Here is a 21,178-nt window from a genome sequence, read left to right as displayed (position 1 = left end):
TAAACAGGGAGAGACTTTCTTTCTCTTCCTTAGCCCAACACAAACTCTATGCTGACCCTGCGGCGCATTCACACCACGTCAGATACTGTTTGGCATCTATGAACCAAAGTAGGAGCGAGCAAGAGTGAAGAACTATACGTCCACGTGACTTCCTCTGTGGGATACCTTTTTCTAGCACGCCCAAGCACTCATTAATTCCATGTCCTCCCTTCCTCACTGAAGCTTTAGCCCCTTCCAAAGGGATGAACTTCGTGGCTACCAGCCTCAACACGGAGCCCACATACCAGATGACTAATACCCACTTCCCCTGCGGAAAGTACGCCTGAGTTTCAAATGGGCTTTTCTACCTGGTTCCGAGACAAATGTGACATCATTTTCTACATGAATTTTGTAACATCAGAGTTCTTTCTGATATTCAGTTTGTGAAAAAGGAGATGGCAATGTGAAAAAAGGTCTGCTGTTGAAGGAAAACAACAGTCCCTGTCTTCTGCAGCTACACTATGGGAGCCATTTACTGAACACTGACTCTTCCCCATATACACCTGAATTATGCTGGCAGCAGCAGCTCTTTACTTCTCTCTCCACCCTTGTCTTTCTGCAGATACTGCCCAGCAGCAGCAGCTCTGCGTGAGCTCTGAGAGTGCCTAGGGTGCCAAGTAAAGGACAAAATTCACCAAGATGCAATTGTTTCCCAATCTCTTTCGGCGAGCGATGGTGAATATTCCAGATACTGTGGGACATTTAATGCTAGAGGATGCTGGACTCACGAGGCTGGCCTTTAAAAAAGATATAAAAGTTTAAAAAACTTTTTTTAAACTGTGTATTTAAATACTAAATAAATACCCACCTACTGCTAGTAGAGCCCAGAGGTGAAACTGTCCTCATCACTGATGGTAAAAGGGTAAACAGGCAACAGCTTCCCATATTTGTACATTCAAAAATCAGTTTTATTTGGCAGCAAAATCAGTTTTTGATAACAGCTTTTTTGGTTTAAGGTTTTATTTTTTGTGGGTTTTCTAAAATCTTTTAAACACTGGTCACATACAAAGACAGGAAGCTCTGTCTGCTTTGAAAAGCATTTTAGACAGGGAAACGCAAGTATGTGTTACATACTGCCAGGGGCTAGGAAGCTGGATTCCAAGACTGTAATTCCAGCTTTGCTGCTGACTCAGTGAGTGACCCTCACGTAATCATACCATTTCCCTTTCCTTACTCCGCAAAACATGAGCCATATTCAGTTATCTCAAAAGACACTGTGAGGCAAGTGGAGTTGGGCCTTACATATCCTGAATTTAGGTATAATGGAATCAGTCATGCCTAAATTTCAATAAATTCTACATATTTTAAGCAGCTCACCTCCTGTGTTACTACCCGGCTTTTAATGCTCTTGATACATTCAGGTACCCGTGTAACTACTCAGGCCGCTCTGGGTTTTTTTTGTTTACGTACATGTATTTGCGTCAGTATGTGATTTTCAACATTGCAAGAAAAGATTGCATGCATAAAGGTGGAAATTTCCCACTTGAAGGCAAGATGAGCAGAGCTGACTCTTGTCAACCGGTTTTAAAAATCAATCAAGTCAGTCTCAGAAAGAATGCAGGAGAGGGTCTTGAAATTTGTCTTCAGCCCACAAACACCTTTTTTCCAATTTTGGGGTGTGGAATAATTCTGTTAATTTTTGAAGAACTACAGATGTCTAAGGACTGCAAAGACATCATCTGAGCAAGAATGCTGATGATGCTGGCCCTTTTCCCGGCTCTGCTAATGGCCAGGGAGTTGTTATTGTCCAGAGCTATGTCCAGTAGCGGACATGATGACATTTAAGAACATTCAGAAGCAGAAGCTACAGCACAGAAGCTACAGCCATAGTTTGTAATGCTGCTATCAAGACAGATGATGATCATACTGCAAAACATCATTTAGCAAAATACTCGAAAGAAGAGGCAAAGCCACAAAGATCCCACACCCTGCAGTATCCCAGTATCCCTGGAAACTAGAAGAAGCGTGGGACAGTACTAATAGATGCTCAGCGTGCTGGCAGAGTGGAAGAGCTAAAGCCAAGGCCCTTCATTATCCTCTTCTGCATAATCAGGATGTTCCAGGCTCAGAGAAAAAGTTTCCATTCCAAATCAGCGCTTCACGCACACAGCATGTATCGGTACATGGCATATATCCAAACGAGGTTTTGAAAACACAGTTCACGATACCTTACGTGAGCATATTCCCCCTCTCACTATCGTTCCTACAAACAAAATGGATCTCTGTTGTACTGAAAATCCAGTCACTGCAATGCAATAGCTTTTAAATAAATCACAAAGCTGAGACCATATTCCCCATATGTAGAAAGAGTTTAAGTGCCGAGAACAATCAGACAATATTCCTTTACATTTTGTGTCTCTTGAGCCTGCGCATACAATTTGTTCATAGCCTCCATTTTCCAAGGAAGTCAACAAATACTGAGAGCTCTGCACCTACTAGGAGATAGTCACATTTCACAGTCGAACAATTTATTTTTCTTCAGCAATTTAAGTGACATATATAAAAATATATATCTCTCTCAGATACATCTCGCTTAAATTGATTAATAAATACAAAAATTATATATAACATATATGGTTTGTGTATATTGTGTACATGAGTGTGTGTGTATACATATTCATTTATCTAATGTGCTCTACACTATGCATTCTGCACAGTGTAAGCATGTATACATACAAACATAAACAAACTCATACTTGTGCTCCTGTATGTCTCATGCAGAAGGAGCAAGAAGGAAGATGCCCGGCCTAACCCACACCCATACCATCTGAAGGCAAGTTTAGGGTACAGCCGAGCACTTGTTTATGTAACAGCAAGGTACAGCCGCAGTAGAAGGGAGACAGGAGTGAAGGCCACCGCTGAATATTAAAAAAGAAATGCAAACAACGTTAAGGTATTCTCCATATTTTCTAAGCAAAGACTACTGGTGTTTCCTAGGTCTGAAAATCTGATTGGGAGCCTGCATCATCATACATTATTACTAACACGAATGCGGCCTGAGCCTGTCTACTGGCAGTCAGGGATATGCAGCACTCCAGAAAAAGAGATAGCAGAAGGGGCAGTATTAATTCTATCCAGCTTTAATTAAAGTAGTAGAATACACATTTGAATCAAACACATTGATGAAACAGGATATATGAAAATCAGGAAAAGCAACACACACTGTGATGAAGTAACTGAGATGGGTGCTGGGCAAACATGAAAAGAAAAAAAAACCCTCCAGCAAGGTCATCCACACATTAAATAAATTTTTAAAAAAGACTGTTTTGCAGAGAATTCCACAATCAAAAATGTAATCACAAAAACTACCTTATGCTGCAGTGTCCCATTTAGGGGATTAGGATAGTAATCACAATCTGCCCCAAGCAGCTCTGCCCCAGCATTGAAGCACTACATACATTAGAAATGACATTCTTGTTTTGATAAAGAGAATTCTAATGCAGCTTAATAAACTCTGCAAAGCAAGCCTTTTAAAAGTCAGGGAGATCACATCCAGAGGTCCCAAAGGTATCAAACAGCCTCGGTAAGTTTATTTAAGTCATGCAGTTCAGAATATGAAAATCCATAAGCTTGAATGCAAAATGAACTCAAATTTTCCCAGGTATGCCAAGGGAGCAGATGGCTTCTGAATCCTAGAGATTTGCCAAAAAGATCCATAAATTCAAACGTTACATTGCTGGATTCTATTGTTTTTATTTCCACAGAGAGATCTGTGTTTACATGCAATGTAGCAGAAAAGAAAAGAAAGGACAGATTATGTCTCTGGATATTATCCCTTCCAGAAGAAATCTATGAAGAATGGATCAAAACATGGTGTCAGTGAATGAGTTAATGCATACCACAACCTATAGAGATTCTGGAGATGGGAGAAAAGAAATGGCAATGAGGAGGCATTAACACAGGCACTCCTAATGTAATACAGTCCTAAAGCTAGCCTTAACAGAAGCTTCAGGTTTTTTAATGTTTTCTCCGCTACTGTATATTATTTGTGTCCTTGGAAACTACACAGTGATGTGGCAAATAAATTCTCTCTCGATTTTTTTTGTTGTTCTTCCCCCCGCTGCCCCGAGGCAATCAGAGATGTCATTCCCCATTTCTAAGACAGAAGGAAAACAATAGTCAGTTATAAATTAGGAAAAACCTCCCCAAAATCTGAAGCATCTAAATAGATATGCCTTAACAGAATCAAAGATTGCCACCAGCAACAGACACAAAAAACCAACACATTGCAGACTTGTTTCAGGCCCTAGCTAGAAAAATACACCTGCAGTGTGCAGTGTAAATACACTGAATCACGGCTGCTAGCCCAGGCTCAGTTACTGATACCTAACTGCATAACGACTCAGCTGATACGCCTAGCACCGCAAGACAGGTCTTACATGCAGCATTTAGTATTGCTGGTGGTGTGGGGACTGGAACTAAAAATGGGAAATGGGGGGAAAATGCTGTCGGGAAGTACAGAACTGCACCTTCACGCTGCAAAGCACAAGCACAGCCACCTCCCTCCCTGACAACTTCTTCAGATCAGCTGGACGCTCGAAACACCTGGCTCCTGAATGATGACATGCAACTCTAGCCCTTTTGGGGATGAAGGCAAGGCAGCAATACTGGTGTGCCAATGGCCATCTTTATTTGCATGTTCCCTGTGTAGCTGTGAACTACCATGACTGGTAGCACTTCAATCTCCAACCTCACTGCAGCTGGGCTAAGTCCACAGCGGGGTTCGGAGACAGTGGGAAGGGATGCAAATGGAAAATATGATATGAAAGGTTAGGAAAATGAAGGGGAGAGCATTACACAGGGCAACAAACACCTGTGAAGCACTGCACAGAGAGAGAAGGGTCGGGGGGGTGGAAAGGGAGAAGGGGGCTGTTTTTCCCCTCATACCTTGCGTTTCCGATCTGCCCTAGAGATTTTCCGCTGCCTTTTCCTTTCCTTCTCAAGGTTTCTCTCCCTCTCTTCGAGTTCAGACTCTCGAACTTTTTTAATGGAAGCGGCTGCATGAGCCATTTTGGAGAGGAAAACCCCAGCTTCAAGAAAGCCGTTTCCACCACACGCGGATATCCAGGTGATTTATTTTTTTCCGCAAGGGCACTGGCTGCAAGCCAGAACTTCACGGTGTAATCCACTCTTCCTCCTCCAGCACCCCAGAAAAGGTCACAGCTCTGCTCCAGTCTCTGCAGCACCCATAACTCAGAAGCACGAGAGCCACGTCCACACACGCAATGTGCAAAAGTGCTCGCAGCCACACACACACAACCAGAGAGCAGCCGGCAAATATCTGCTAGCAGGCTGAAACTGCTTCAGCTTGGCTGAGACTGCAAGTGAAGAGAAGCCTCAGACTTAGCTGGTGAGCAAAAAAAATAATAAAGGGGGGGGGAAAAAAAAAAAAAAGGCAAGAAAGAAAAATCGGCCTTTAAACACACAGCACCAAATTGGAAAGGTCTTTTGGGGTTCCTCCAGATAGGCTGCGTCTTCTGACTGGGAGGAAGGCTCCACTTCAGCATCACCACCAGGTGGAGAAGGGGGCAGCTCTCTTCAGCTTCTCACATCGCCTTTATGCAGGGCGAGAAGAAAATGGTGCAGTCTGACTTACTGACTTGCTGCTGCTGCGATCGTCTGTGCTGGAGCCCAGCATGCGCTTTCCTGCTCTTCTCCTCCTCACGAGCTTTCCTTACTGCTGAGTCGGTCAATAGGAAACCAGGAGCAAAAGCTGCCGGGCTCAGAGAGACCAGCCTCAGCCTGCTCACCTGCAGGCAGCATGGAGAGCCGCCTGGAAGCGGCTTGCAATATTCAAGTCCTCATTGTGCCTTTATGCAGCCACGTGAGGCTGCATCAGGAGAGCTGCATTAAGCAGCGAACCAAACGCAGCGAGGAGGGGGACGCTGCTTGGGGAAGCACGCAGCGTAATCTGGGCTCAGCCTGCCCCGCTCAGCTCAACTCCACGGAGGTAAAAATAATACCACCGAGTGTGCTGTTCGTTATTATTCTATGCCAAAAGCTGCTTTCAGATGCTTCCTAAGACAACTTGGGAAACCCTGTGTTGAAGATGGAGAATGTTTATAGCTGCAGACCAACAGAGACAACATGTTGTTAATTAGTCTTCCCCTTGTCGTCCCCCCCCCAGATACCATTTGGGTTTGGGACGTTAATTTATAGCGTTAATATTAGAGAGAGATGGATCTGTCATTCCCTCACTGCTTATCCCCCTGCTAAAGCCAGCATATCAAAGCTCGACTCCCGCCTCCCCGGATAACTGTTATCACTATTAGTGTCAAGCATTTATTCATCAAAATAGGACACGTGTAGATAAAAAGAGCCTTTGCATTAGTCCCTGGCAGACAGCTGATCGCACTTCAACTCCCTCCGGCCCCACTGATCCGGCCTCTTCCAGGCAGGTCCCGAGGGAGAGGAGGACTGCGACGCTCCGACGCAGCAGAGATGTTTGCATCCCTGGCTTAGCCACCCCAGAGAAGCTAGGGATATGGGACCTCACCGACGGCAGCACTAAAAATCACCAAATCAAAGAAGCAATCTCTTAGTCAGGTTTCCCTCTGCAATATATTCCTTGACTTCAGACTGAATTTGACTGAATGGCCGCTAGACCCGAGCACCATGAATTTCACTATAATACAGCACCACCAAATCAGTAACAGATGTCCTGCGAGCTCTTCATGTGACAACAGCTCATAGACCAGGCCTAATCCTGACCTCACGGTATTTTTGTACCCACAGAACTTGGTTGTTTTCAGTTCACATAGACCAAACCCATTTATTATTACCATGGAACTGACCATTATTGATAGCTTGTGCTTTTACTATAAGGTTTCACTTTGATAATTTCACAAATTTCGAAGACCAAATTTTCACAAAGTACTTACATATATGGAAACTACAAAGCACTATAAAGGCACCTTTAAAACAGGTATCTATTTTGTGTTTGAGCCAGTGATCTGCGCATTCAATCAAAAATGTATTTCTCTACCAGAACAACACATCAGAAGCAGCAGGGTACAGAGTGCCAGCCAACCCTTTTTCCGGATCCTCTGTACATACAGGCTGATTTTCTCACAGTTGTTCCCATTTGTGAGAAACTAGGCTACACAAAACTAACGGCTAAAACACAAGCAGTAGCTGCAGCAACAGCCACCAGCGAAGTGGGACAGGTGGAGGCAGCCAAAGGGATAAAATAAAGGAAAGAATTGGATTCTTTAATAGGACTGTAGCTTGCCTTGCCTTCTTAACATCATATGAACCTCACAGGTAGCATCACTTGTAAACCAGAAATGAACAGCTGGTAATTTAGGACTCCACCTTGTTGATACAGTGGGAAAGAGTTCATCTTCCCAACCTTTTCCTGGGACCTTAAGCAAGAAATTTGAAAATAAGACCAAATCACAGGTACTTTGTAACCCACACTACACAAGAGAAAAAAATCAGACGCTTGAATTGAACAACTGGTGCCGAGTAAGACATAATGAAATAGCAAATATTCTTTAGAAGATCGCTGGCAAAGAACTTCAGATCGGTTCTATGAGTTCACTATTGCGTCCCGTAAACATTTTCTGCCTAACCTCAAAGAGACACAAAAATTCTTCATCATCAGGGGGTGGGGGGGGGAGTAACTTTCAATAGATTATTTTGGAAAGAACATACCCAATCTGGGGAGAAGAACATAAAGTATGTATCGCTTAACTCTTGACACAGCTAATATGCCTGCAGGAAAGAAGTGTTCTGTTTTAAGATAGCAAGATTTTACTAACAAAAGTAGAAAATGGCTTGTCATCACCCTGCATATACAGATCTTAAAAATAAATCCTTCTGCAGACATCAGTTTGAAGATTAAATTTTCAAGATCTGTTCGGTAAAAATGGAGACTGAGCAATTTCCCCCTAAACACGGAAAATGTATTGTGAAGCTGCTACATAAGAAAAACAGAATATCCAGTGATGCTGCCACAAACGGTATGTAGGAGGGGAGTGGGAGAGTGGGCAGATGCACAATAACATAAAAAGAACACAGTACCAGAAAAAGGGTGGGTTTTCTCTGAAAAGCATTTGTAATCATTAGCTCTGTAGAAATACATAACTCATGAGATCCAACAAATTCCCATTTGGGATAATAAAGCTTGTAAGAATTTAACCGGTACAATGTCCTGTGTGATTTGTGAATAGGCTCTGAGTGACTAACCTCAGCACAACATCCACAGATGTATGGGTGCTTAATTAGGGTTACAGCTCCTATCTGCCTGGTTTACAAATTGGCATAAATCATTAACTTCCTGACCTGATCTCCTAATTTCACAGTCTCCAGGTTTTGTTGTTTTAACCTGACCCACCAGCTGCAACAATAAGCTCCTGCACTGCGGTGCTTTATTAGCCACGGCTATGATCAGCACTTGGTTTTAACTGCCAGCTTTCAGGTAGAGAGACATATGATTTGCTGAGCAAATCAGCATTTTCTGTCTATAGAAACCTACTGGATGAAAATCAACAGTAATTGAGTACAAGAGGAGAGGATGTAAGTAAGTGATTATTCTCCTTGAAGCATATCCACTAACAGGGGTCCGTCTCCTCAAGATGAAGTTCTCTCCACATAAATCACGTGGGCAGTGCAAAAACAAAGTTAAAACCAAGCCTAGAAATAATGCCAAAAAAGTGTGACTCAAATCTGTTCTCATCATTTCCCAGAGTTACAAAAAAAGGGAGGAAGTGATGGAGCGCAAAACGCCTTTCATGCCTCAAAGCCAGAATGAAGACTGTTCTTTCCAGTTCTAAGGTGCTAGCACATTCAGGAAATCAGCTGGAAATCAAAATTGGTTTCAAACAGCTAAAAATGGGAAAGGGCTGTCCCAGGCAATAGTTTGGTAGGGATGAAAATTGGGCAATTCAACATTTTGTCTAGCATTGTGGAATACCCTTCTGGACAAGGCAGACAGCAATTCTGTAGGGGAATTAGGTTCCCTCCAAAGTGATGCTCTGCCCAACTTGTACGTAGTACCTAACGAGCATATCTACGTGCTATTTTGCAACGATATAACAACAACCGTCTCTGTCCTTAGGAGTTGTGCAGTGATTTAAACTTCTCCTCCTTGCTGAAAGGCAGGACATGTTAGATCAGGCTTGGAGATGTTCGTGGCCTAGAAACCAGAGAGCACTGACCTGCAGAATTAGCTCACCTCTACCCATGACCATGGATGTCAGCCTACCCTCTCTGTTGTTATTCTAGCCAGGTTAAATGTCAGAGGTAGGCATCCTTGTCCCTCTGGTCAGGAAACTCTTCTCTGAACACTTCCTCTTGAGGGATGAGGATAGAAACGATGGAATATTTTTGATAGGGGCAAAAATACTTGGAGTGCCAGAGCACTCCAATGTACAGTAACAATGTACTTAATTCAACCATTTAAAACAATTTGGATGGATTGTGCGCATTAGCATATTCAGCCTTTTCAATACCTACTGAATTACATATTCCTAGGAAAAAACCACAAAATAATTCTTGTGGAAAGTAAAAGTAGAAAGCTAACTACAGAACTATATGCTACATTTATAAATTGCCTCCTGTCTCACTTATTGTTTAATCCACGGTCTTCCCACACACAGTAGCAATTGTCCTAATTCTAAAGGTACAATAACCCTGGAAGTCACTTAGCAATCACATATCCATACTGTATAGGTTTCATTTTATAGTTTCCTGAAAGAAAAAATATCAAGGTTAAAAAAAGGCTCTAGACTCTCTCACTTTCATGTTACTGAATATGTGAACACAATGTGTTCTAGAAAGCTCTAGTACTGAACTGGTACTGAAAAGATGATCTATGAAACTATGTTCTGGCTGTTTTCTGTACCTTGATTACATCCATTTTATTAATTGAAAAGAGGCAATACAGAAGAAGAAATTAAAAAGGGCAAGTTATGGCACACATTAATAAACATAGATCAGACCAGTCTTAATGTCTTTCCCTTCTTTTCTGTTATACCACCTGGGTATAATTCACAGCACTGACAGGTTTAATGGTCAGTTTAGGGGTCATTACAGATAACACAGTAATATTTGCAATACCATACCCTCCCTTGCACAGCAGGTTTCTCTCTTTAAGGTGTTCAGTTCAACACTGACAAACTTTAAATGTAATTAATAATTGCACCAGAAAAAAAGATACTGCTTAGATACCTTCATCTTGAAAAAGTTACTGAAAATATTAATCTACTCTTATAAAATTAATTTTTATATATTACAGATAAAAAACTGAGATAGTATGGTTACATGTCTGCTCCTAAGAACATAAGGGCAATCCCTGTGGGATGAGACCACAGTCTTCTGTCTCCAACAGTAGCCAAACATCAGATACCTAGCAAAGGGTAGAAGAGGGCAAATATATGACATTTTCAAGTATTCTCCCAGCTTCTGGTCATTTCAGACCAATGGACATTTGTGCTAGACATTTCAATTTATGCAGTCATCCTCACAGCCTGTTTTCCACAAACTTGTTCAGTCTTTCTCTGAACCTTTCTGAATTTCCAGCATCCATGACATATTAAGGCAGAGTTCTGCAGCTTAACTACACGTTCAAAGTACCATTGTCACAGGCAACTGCTTACAGACCAGCAAAAAAAGCAAGATAAAATAATTGCCGTTCTCAAAAAGTCCTTGCAGTCATCCTTTATGACTGTCCAAGCCGTGCCGTGACAAAGCAATGCTTTGCACACACCACCAACTTTCTGAACACTGAGAATAGGATTTAGAAAAGCCCTTCAGAGACCGATGCCTCTGGTTTAAATAAATATCCCAAATACGAGGTAAAGACATTCCAGCTGTGTCAAAGTTGGCAATTCAAGAAGCGTATTTTTTTATCAGAATCCTAAATAAATTACAGATAGATATTTCTGACAAGAGTGCCCATTTTGCAGTTTTCTGGTGACAGCTAAGTTGCATTAATTCTAAATATCGCTCCACTTATTTTAGTTTTTATATTGATTGAAAATATTGACGTCACATTCTATTTTAACTAAGTCAAACAGGGCCTCACCCAATAGCTCGCTAAGGGCAACAGCAGACATTTTATTGATTTAAATGGACTTTGGATCAGGACCACAACCATTTAAATTCAACACTGCAGTGTGCCTTCTCATCTTCCTTCCTGTGTCCTGGCCTTCCTGCCCTCCCTTCTTTCGTCTTTGATTATTGTGTTCGGTTTTGATCTTGTGGGGAGAGAAGCTGCTATTAATGTAAAGAAGGAGCCAAGGGATCATCCTGAAGGTGCTGCAGATCTGCCACGTCCAATTCTCAGAATGCGCAGTGTGCTCCTCAGGCTCCCTCCTCGCACTCCCTAGCCACTGCAATGACATCCGCTGGATCTGCTGCAAAGGGGCTCAGCCACTCGCCGACGCAGGGCACCATCTTTTGCAGGTGCAGCTTGCCAATCTGGTCTCTGCTCTACTGACAATGCAAGAGAGGCCACCCACAGCCAAGAGTAGGGCAGCTTGTTGAGGTGTGCATTCATCCTGCCTGCTCCCCAGCTACCATCTAGTGCCACGGACAAGTGGTCCAACACCCTGAGGGAATGGTCCTTCTCTAACCCTGTGAGGTGGATACCTACTGCCTCTGTGTGACCAGATGTAGCCTCTCTAGCCAGAAGACAGGAAAGCTGAAGGGAGTGGCTAAGACTTTAAAGCTTTTGATTTTTATGACAAAAATAAGCGGGGTTTTTTTTTTTTTTTTTTGCTTGAATGCCTTCCCATATAATGATCTGGTCTGTTCTCGGAAAGCTTTTTTCCACCTTTTTTTCTGAGCATTTGCATTATAGCCAGATACTGCTGAATTACATTAGCTCTGAGAGATGGGGCGTATTTCAAGCTCAAGGGCAACTATCTGAGAAAAAGTGACAGAAAGCAAGTTATATGCTGAAAGGTACTTCCATATATTGCACTTGTGTCCCTAACAGATCAATCCTACCACTTGTGATTAAAAAGTCTTATTACTTGTTTTCCCAGAAACCAGGGGAGTCTTTCCAATGAGCTGCCTGAAGAGTCAAAAGCAGGGCTCTTTACTCTAACCCCACTGACTTATCTGATGTAATAATTGATTGCATTCAGAAATTATCCCGTTACAATAACGTGGCTGGACTACAGTGTTGTATGTAGTATAACCAATTCAACAGGAGCATTTGTTGATCTGCAAACAGAATTCTGTTATCTCATAGCTAAGTGCTTCAGGGTGATATAAAGAAAAATAACTTTACAAATGATAACAATAGGAAAAAAAATTATGCCTGGGCAACAAGAGCTTACAACAGGAAAAATGACTCGGTTGCCACTGCATCGGAACCCTGTAAACCAGCGTGACCCAGATCTCATCCACTTTAAATCCTTTCGGTTGCAACCTAGATGCTGCACATAATCAGCTCTGCTTAAGCATCCCTACTGTTACGTGTAAAAACGTACCTGCGCTTTGGTGCTGGACCAGCTCACGTGGATTCACATTTGAATGGGCCCTACCTACCTTGAATTAAAAGTTTACAGGTCCATAGCTATCAAAACAAATGCCTAAGTGATTGCTATTTATAGAAATATTATTGTATATGTATTTGTACATGTAGCCATCTGATCAAAAAAACGAGCCTTCCAAAAGCAAAGATGACCCACAAAACAAACTATTCTCTTTCACAGTTTGTTTCAGTTTGCAAAGCATGGAAGAAGAAGAGTATGACCAAGGGATGCATCTTCCTATTTGTCCTCTCTCTATATGCTATCTAAAATGGCATTTCTATCACCGACATACCATCAGGACTAATGATATGGTTAGATTTCACCTACCCACCTGTAATCAGGCTTGGAGCCTGAATGTTTAGGCCACAATAGCGGACATCAAAAATAAAGTGACTACACGTAACCAACCATAAGAAAGATTCTAATTACACAATTTCTAAAACACATCAGCAATAATGTGCCTTAAGTAACAACCTACAGAAGTCTAGTATACCTGCTCTAAACCCAATAATGCTGTTTCCTCTTTTGCTTGTTTGATGTAATGAAAACATAAGGAGGAGTTAGATAATGCATTGCTTTGTCAAATACTTATGGCAAAGAGGTGTATCATTTAAGATGTCTTTCAAGCACATTTCCCAGTGCTTATAACAAGAGCGGATCTGTCTGATGCTTGTTTATAAAAACACAGGATAAAACTTTGTTTTAAGAATCCTAAAAGACTATTTTTAGCTACTCCCCAAATTAACACCCATATTAAACACATTAACGTATTAACCCCTTCTTCTAAGCTAGATGTTTTTCACCTTTTCCTCACAAAAGAAAGAAGGGTGAGATTCCTTTGCTTTTGGAGCCTCTCCCCCCCCAGCCAAATAGCTTCAGAGGTCCCCATGCCTGACCAAACCAATCTATAGCATTATTACCTATGGCGTACTGAATTCCCCCCGGCCCGCAGACAAACTGTGCCGTTAGCACACGTTTACCGGGCGAGGACAGAAAAAAGGACGGGAGGGATTTACTATGGAGCGAATCCCAAGGACGAGGCCCTTCTGCTCCCCCAGAGCTCTTCCCGGGCACCCTCGGCAGCGCTGGCTGGAGGCTTCTTGGTGCGGTGGGGGGGCATGGTTAATGGTTGGGCTCGATGATCTTGAAGGTCTTTTCCAACCGAAATGATTCTAGGGTTCTATGACACGGGCCCCGGGCGCACCGGGGCGGCGGAGGCGGCGGGCGGGCAGCACCATGGAGAGCGCCCGGTCGGCGCCCGCAAGGGCAGGGCTGCCCGCAGCCTGCCCAGCGCCGGGGTGCGAGAAGCGAGGAGGCGCGTAGAAAAGCATCAGGAAAGGCAAAGCAAAGAGTCGGGGACCCTTGGGGACGCGGTTCCAAATTCAAGCGAGCCGCAGCCGATGAGTGTGTCCCACGCCTAATCCTGTTGAAAACATGGAGCCAAGCTTAAGCGCAAAGCGTTCAGTGTTGTGTTTCCCACCCCGAGCGCCTGGGGAAAGGAATGGCAAACGATCCCCCTCTCCTGGTGAAGTGATGCTAAGGCAGCGATAGAGCCACGTTTCCAGACCGTTCTTCCGGCGCTACAGCCGCCCAAGCACAAAGTTTTGGGATGGCGAAAATACGCCATTGCTCTAGGTGCAAATGCTGCAGTTCGGTCAGTATTTAGTCTATTCGGGACATCAACAGTAATCTTCATCCACAGTCATATTTTCCCGTTTAACTTTCTGAACAGCTCTGAAACAGTTTGCCAGGGACGGCTGAATAGGGTTTAATTAACGAACTCGTAAATTCCCCTAAGGTAGCATCCTGCTGAAAACCAGATGAAATGCACTGACACCAATTACAAAGCGGTGGTAAAGGACTAACTCCATGAGAGGAAGGTCCTACTGTACAGGCTCCGCCTCCATTCCACTGTCCTACAACCAGTCAGGAGAGAGGAGATCAGGATAAGACAGCATGAGATGCTCCCTGTATCACACACACACCATGAAATCCTTGGTGGCCCAAAGATACAGACTACCGGGGAATTTCTACAGAAAGCACCTCAGAAGACCCAAACCCGGCAACAGGCCATAGGGCTCTGACCAGGCTATAACCCGCTGCTGAAGGGCTCTGCCTCATGAGCTTCCTCTGGTCTTTGATTAATAGTAGTAAGCACCTGCCAGGTGACCTTTTAAAAGCATTTCATAACCTCTTAAAGATACCTTTCCTAAATAATATCACTTTTAAAACAGTCATTTTTGAGACAGCTAAAGACATAAATTCCTCAGAAATCACAGGGGACGTAGCTTATTGTCCTTCTAGGACTTAAAAACATAATGTAGATCTCATTTTCAAAACACTAGCCTTTTTCCTTGTCCTTCCTGAAAGGAATACTGTAATATAATTTTCATTTTTTAACTTCCAGGCCCCTGTTTATAGGACCATATAACGAAAAACTTCTCATAGACACAAAAAGCACAGGAGACCACTGCTATCGTACATACCTCCCATATCTACAGGCATTTCAAGGACTACCGAATGTAATTTTCACTTTTACATTTACTGTACTTATTTTTAACAGCTAGTCTTTCTGCAGCATTCAGACATTCAAAAGACCAATTCTGGCAGTAGGAAGTTTACTGGAATCAGTTTGCATGGTCTGTCAAGAAGCAGCGTGGCTTCCAGTCAAAGAGCTGAGAAGTACAAATGAGGCCCTCAGTAAATTATTTTCTTACACTGATAGATTGAAATGATTTGGGCAATTGTATCACTGATCTGCATAAGTGTGCTAGGCCAGAACTGTGTTCACATTGAACCGGAGTGGTTCGTCTGACTCTGAACTTGTACTGGAGACACAAAAACATTCTAGATCTGAAGCTAATTTGCACAGGCAACTGTATGTCTCAAGCTAAATACAGGAAGGTGTATTTGAAGCACAGCTTTTTCTTTTACTGCGAAATCTGTCCCACCGGGTAAAAGAGCTTGTCCATAACGGTACACCTTCAGTTATGTGAAACAAAACATTCCCCAGAATCAAGAGACGTGTCTGACACACAGAAAGGCATACGTTACCACAGATTTGTTCCTGAATTGCCTTCGATTTCCACTAATTCCTGTGGAAGATGAGGACCAAGAGCCTGTCTTCTCAAACAACTAACAAGAATGGGTCCAAATTCACAGCTAGAATAAAGGCAGCACTCTGTCTAGATTAATCATCATTTTCACTTTAAAAGCAGGGTCTTTCTAAAAGGAATAATTTCTGAAAAACACTTTGTGGCTTCTTGGAAGCCTTGGGAATAAAGACCTTACAAAAAGGGAGCTGTCTGAACCACTTACCCAAACAACCTCCTACTATTACGGAGATTTGAAAATGCATTGCAGAGATCATTACCAAAAAAACGTATCCTTGCAAAAGCGTACTGTAATTTGACATGCCTGATATAATTGGAAGCCTTACTGTAACTCAGCTGAGTTCATCAAATGATCCCCCTTGACTATCACTATATACTTAGCAATTTTACATTTCGCCAAGAGAGTAGCATTAAAAACAATGAATAAAGAATATGGCAATTTATCCATTTCCTCGACCTTACTCTCAAAGTCAAAAATGGGATGCCATTGCTTGGAGCCCTGGAAGTTTGCAATGTGTAGAACAAGATGCTCCCAAGAGCATATACAGAATCTTCTTTGAAAATCAGACATCTGTCTGATTGCAGTTAAGTTGATAGTGAACCATGGCTGGAATGCACTAGAAATATTTCTGCAAAAATCTGAGCAAAACTACCCCTCGGCTGCCAGACCAGTTCAATTTGAGCTGGCCATATCAGTTTGCATATATGTGGCAAAAGGGCAGATGATTTATTCACATGGGTTAAAGCCGTGCTTTACATTGGAAAGGGATAAAGGCACCAAATAGAGACTTCATGTTAAAAAGGAGGACAGAAAGAACTGTGTCTCGGTCTAGACCAAATACATATTTCATCCCAGGCTGTCCCTCACAGCTCAATTTATCACCCTTAAGCCCTTGCAAAGAGCAAAACAAGCTTGTATCTCCACAACATACAGCACTGCATTCCAGGCAGCATTTTAATTCCACTCTGCCACGTTAGCGCTCCTGGAGCACCTGTGTGGAGAGTGCTGAAGAGAGACTATCCTCCTTCCTCTGCACAGAGCTGCCAGACCTAGAACACCTTTCAAGGCATGTGGGTTCTGATGACACTAACAATTACAGAAGATGAGTTTCAAAGCAGGAGTTAACTGGCTTGTATGGGAAAGGCGGATACTGGACTTGCCAGTGAGAGATAACGAAGACAAACACTAGCTAACATTTAGCACGTCACTGGGGACATGAGAAACCTAGATTCAAAATCCCAGGTGTCCTATCACCTCAGTGAATGAATGGCCCAATTAAAACACTATTATTTACGTAAAGTAGAACAGCTCCAAAAAAAAGAAGAACAGACTAGTCAGGCACTAATACATTCATTTGGGAATTCAGAAACCTCTCCGAATCAAAAATCTCCAAGTAGAGCCTTAACCACCAGTCTTTCAATGGGCACTCGACACCATGCAATGGAGCACACTGTCACAAGTACTGAGTCAGCCAACATATCTGCATGGTAGAGCATGCTGGTCAGGCATAAAAGCAGGAAAGGCACATCAGCACGTTGTGCCCCATCTTTTAGCTGGGTTAATTTATAGCCTTGCTCTGACATACTTATCTTGTCTCTGTTGGTGCTGGCTTGAAGGTCACCGCATTGTCCACCATTGCACAATGCAGAGATATCCTGAGACGACATCTTTTTCGTACTGAAGGAAGCATTTGCAAACCTAAATAAAACAATAAAATCTCTAGGATTCACCTCTCCGTAACTGCAACCAGCCAGCAAAGAGGATTTACCAGTCCCTTCCACTCCTTAAGCTGTCATCTCTTTTCTTTGAGGACACCAGGACACATAGCAAAGAGCTTTCTTAGTAAAAATCAGTCTTTAATTCATCAGCTGAGACTGAAATTTGTGTTTGGCTAACAGTGAGTGATATTCAAAACAACAGCAAGCACTCAAGTAACGCCTATGCTGCAGTACTATGTTATGTTTCTCTACTACTAGCAGGTAGAGATCCTACAGGATCCAAAGATTCTAAATACTTTTTAATTCAGGAAGGTTAAAAAAAAGTCCGGGTTCAGAGAAAAGCACTACTGTGAACTTAAAGGGCAATTCTGTTCTCAGGTATTTAAGGGCCATTGCGCATTCTTCTGTCTAGCTCGCAATATTCAAGCCCCCCTTTGATGCACTGCATTCATATCAAGACAAAAGGACCCCCAGGCAGAAGACAGCGTCTCCGTTTCAAGCAGGTACAAGGGGCGTATGAAGCTCACTAGCTAAGCAAAATTCTAGTCTCAGATCCACACTTGTCTCTACTGAGTTAAACGATAGTTTTCAAGTGGGCTTTGGTCCTGGGTCCTGGAAAAGCAAGCTTCACCTCTGTCTTGCCACAGCTAAAATAGAACTTGCGCACCCTCAAGCGGTGAGGTTTGTGAGGAGGAATGGTTTACCTGGGTATATGGAGTTTTTACGATAACTAGAATTGCAGAAGCGTATCCCGGGTGTTCCCCGTTTCTCCCCCTATAAGTTTACACCCCAAGCTGGGTTTAAAAAACAGAAAGATTTATCATTTGCATCATCCCTGCACTTACGTGATTTTGTAGAATTATTACTGAAACTGAAAAAGAGATGCAGAGGTTTATTGCAACCCAGCAGAGAACAGCGTTCATTATCTATAGCAATGCTGTACTAACTGTTGCATTTTACATAGGAATACAAGATCCACGTCTTAGGATAAGGATGTTAAGATTTTGAAATGGTCTTACAGTCTTACCAGATATAGCAGTATGTTACGTGTATTTTCAAATAAGAGAAGGAAGGAGTGGCAGAAAGGAACCACTACGGACTGCCTGTAACACCGTACCATCCTCCCGCACTGCTCCAGGAGGGCAGAGGAGTCGGGAGCGAAGGAGCGAAGCTGAGCCTGGGAAGGGGGAAGACAGGTTTGCTTTAATGCTTGGGTTTTTGTTTCCCCCTACCCGAATCCTTTTTAATAGGCAATAAATCGGATTCTTTTCTCCCCAGGTAGAGGCTGTGACGGTAAGGGGAGCGGCCAGCTCCGGCTGAGCACCACACGGTGGCACTCCTGCCTCGGCTGTCCCCACCAGCCGCACCTCGCCCGGACAGTATCGGGCAAAGCAGGCAGACGACCTGCTCTCCGGGTGCCAGCCAACATTCCAGTCTGCCTTGAACTGTGTTAACAGGCTTCGATACAGTTAATACAGTTTAATAGCTTAATACAGTTTAGACGAACAAAAAGGTGTCCACTGGGCAACTGGGTTTTACTGCTTGAAATAAAAAGCAAACTACTTGTTCACTAATTTTACACTTCTCTTAGGGAAGGTCTCCTCCAGACTGTCTGGTCCAGGGCACTGAAATGGCAATTCTGTTTGCCTGCAGCAATTGCCACAACTGCTGCGACCCCGTCGCTCTCCAGCCCTAACCCTGGCAGGCGGGTGCTCCTGGCAAAGGCTCTCAGCTCTCTCTTCTCCCACCTTGAACCAAGCAGGGAGAGGAAAACTAAACAGCAAACCTACCCCAGTTCCTCCTTGCAGAAAGCCTGCCGTAAAACTAAGGAGAGACTAATCCAGACCATTTAATTGCTTTAATTTTATATAGTCACGATGATGACACCCAAGGTATTTTAAACACGCGGATCCAAGGAAATCCTGCGGACAATACCCTGACCTCCCCGGCAGCAGGATGGTGCTGGTCTCACCACCCGGTGCCTGGAGCTCTCCCTGGCAGCGGCCGTCCAGGGCTCCCCGGCTGCATTTTCTATCTAAAGGTTTTACGCTGCAACAAGCACAAATAGTGGCACGCAACTCGGCATGCGGCTCATCACAGCCATCCCTTAAATTAAGCTAGTGTTAATTTTAGTGTAACAGATGCTCACAAACATGACTAGGCCATACAACCTTGACACATGAGACTTTAGATCGCATTTAAAATGAATCACTCTGTTTCCACCACCCGCTGTACCACCCAGGAAAGAGCAGAGTGCCTCCTGCTTTTTTGCACCATGGTACCTTTCTCATTTCTCCAAATTTGCTGCTGTGTTGTGGTTTAATACTGGCGCATTGAGGAGGTTACATCACACAACCTACGGTGTAACTCTGCACATAATATTCACAAGAGCATTAAACTCAAGAGTTTCCACATGAGAGAGAACAGCACAGGGTTTCTTGGCTACCATCAGCAGAAATGCATTTGGGATTTAATGCTGTCTTTTAACACACAGAAAGGACAAAACTTCCACTTTCAAATGCAAAATATATTATATTTAGCCATCAACACAGGTGCCTCAGAGAATGGTGATTTCCACAACCTAATCATCTCCTAGAGTCAGAGAGAAAACAGTGCCCTGTGAGGATAGAGAAGAAACTGCAGTAACCTTTGAAAAGACTCCTGCTGTCTTTTGCTTTTTATGATCTTAGATAAGCTGCTGCTGCATAGTCATGTATAAGGGGACTATTTCTGCATTAATCACGCATCAAAGTGCACATGCGTGCAGGAATAGTCACTTCAGCTGTCATTTTGTACAGGAGAGTACAAGAAATCTGATTATTGGTATTTTGCCCTTCAGTTTCTTCTCCCCAATTCATTTACTGTTGCAGTTTTAACCTGTTCCTATACTGGGAAAAGCCAAAACTTCTGCAACAGAAACAAAAATATGTTTGGCAATATTCTACGTATGGTCTCACATCCTACAACATCTTAAACTGCCTAATATGTACTCAACTTAGCACCACAATAGAAATGCAACAAAGGTGAGACGTGTGGGGGAAGATGCAGCTGGTAGCCTAGGAGAAGCGTGAGGGGGCTGTGGAAGAAAACGGTATCAGATGGGAAACGATGCAAAATCCTATTAATTGTAAGGAGCATAAAGAGGCACGCCTACAGCCATTTTTCTTGTGTGATCTCTGCATCATTACAGGTTCAAATGGGAAAATAACCCCAGAGCTCTGGGAGCTCAACACCGGGTGTTCACTGCGAAAATGAGAGCGATGAGGCTCCTTGACAAGACTCCTAGAGTTGCTCTTTGCTGTTCTTTCTCGGGAGCCTTTCAGCGAGTGCAGGGAGTCAACTGCACAACAAAAATCCCCATGAACGGCAGATCCAAATTCCATGTGCGCCTTTTTATTGTGAAGAGCACGGCTAGAAGATCTTGTTGTTAATAACAATTTCTTCTGCCGTGTGTATTCCACCTATCTGGACTCATTCAGGCACTAAGAGAATGGAAAGTCTGAAAGCCAGACCACCAAATTTTGTAAAGAATGCGTTACAATGTTCAAACCGACATTTTTAGCATCTATCCTCTAGCCCAACGTGCGTGAAACGGTGTGTACTGTAAGATCATTTAGGTTGCAAAGACAAGCACTTAAAACCTAAAAAATTCCTAATTACAACGATAATCTTTATTCAACTGCCTTATGTGCATGCACTGTGAGATAGCTGGCAATTAAGGATCATGTACTATATATTCATGAGACCTCCGCCTCTTTCAGTGAGCAGGCCAGGCAGCACACACTTAAGAAACAAAGCTTTGAGCACTTATTTTCCCTT

The 21,178-nt window shown here is 43.1% G+C and overlaps 1 protein-coding gene across 21 annotated transcripts in view; it reads right to left on the bottom strand.

The window, feature by feature from the left end:
- The window catches only part of ANK2 (ankyrin 2), a 382,844-nt gene that overhangs the window by 194,116 nt on the left and 167,550 nt on the right, over window positions 1-21,178 (bottom strand). For 4 of the 21 annotated variants that reach the window (XM_052813590.1, XM_052813576.1, XM_052813449.1 and 1 more), the window contains exon 1: window positions 4,927-5,832. The exons of 15 other annotated variants lie outside the window; for them this stretch is intronic. In XM_052813590.1, coding sequence (XP_052669550.1) covers window positions 4,927-5,049 — 123 coding nt within the window. In that variant the 5' untranslated portion in view covers window positions 5,050-5,832. Of the gene's footprint in view, window positions 1-4,926; window positions 5,838-21,178 lie in introns of those variants that run through there. 2 more of the 21 variants (XM_052813192.1, XM_052813264.1) reach the window with 1 other exon arrangement.

This window comes from Harpia harpyja, chromosome 2, assembly GCF_026419915.1.
Source record: "Harpia harpyja isolate bHarHar1 chromosome 2, bHarHar1 primary haplotype, whole genome shotgun sequence".
In the NCBI taxonomy this organism is placed as follows: Eukaryota; Metazoa; Chordata; class Aves; order Accipitriformes; family Accipitridae; genus Harpia; species Harpia harpyja.
Note: the sequence above shows the minus strand (reverse complement) of the source record. Positions and strands in the feature narration are given on the sequence as shown.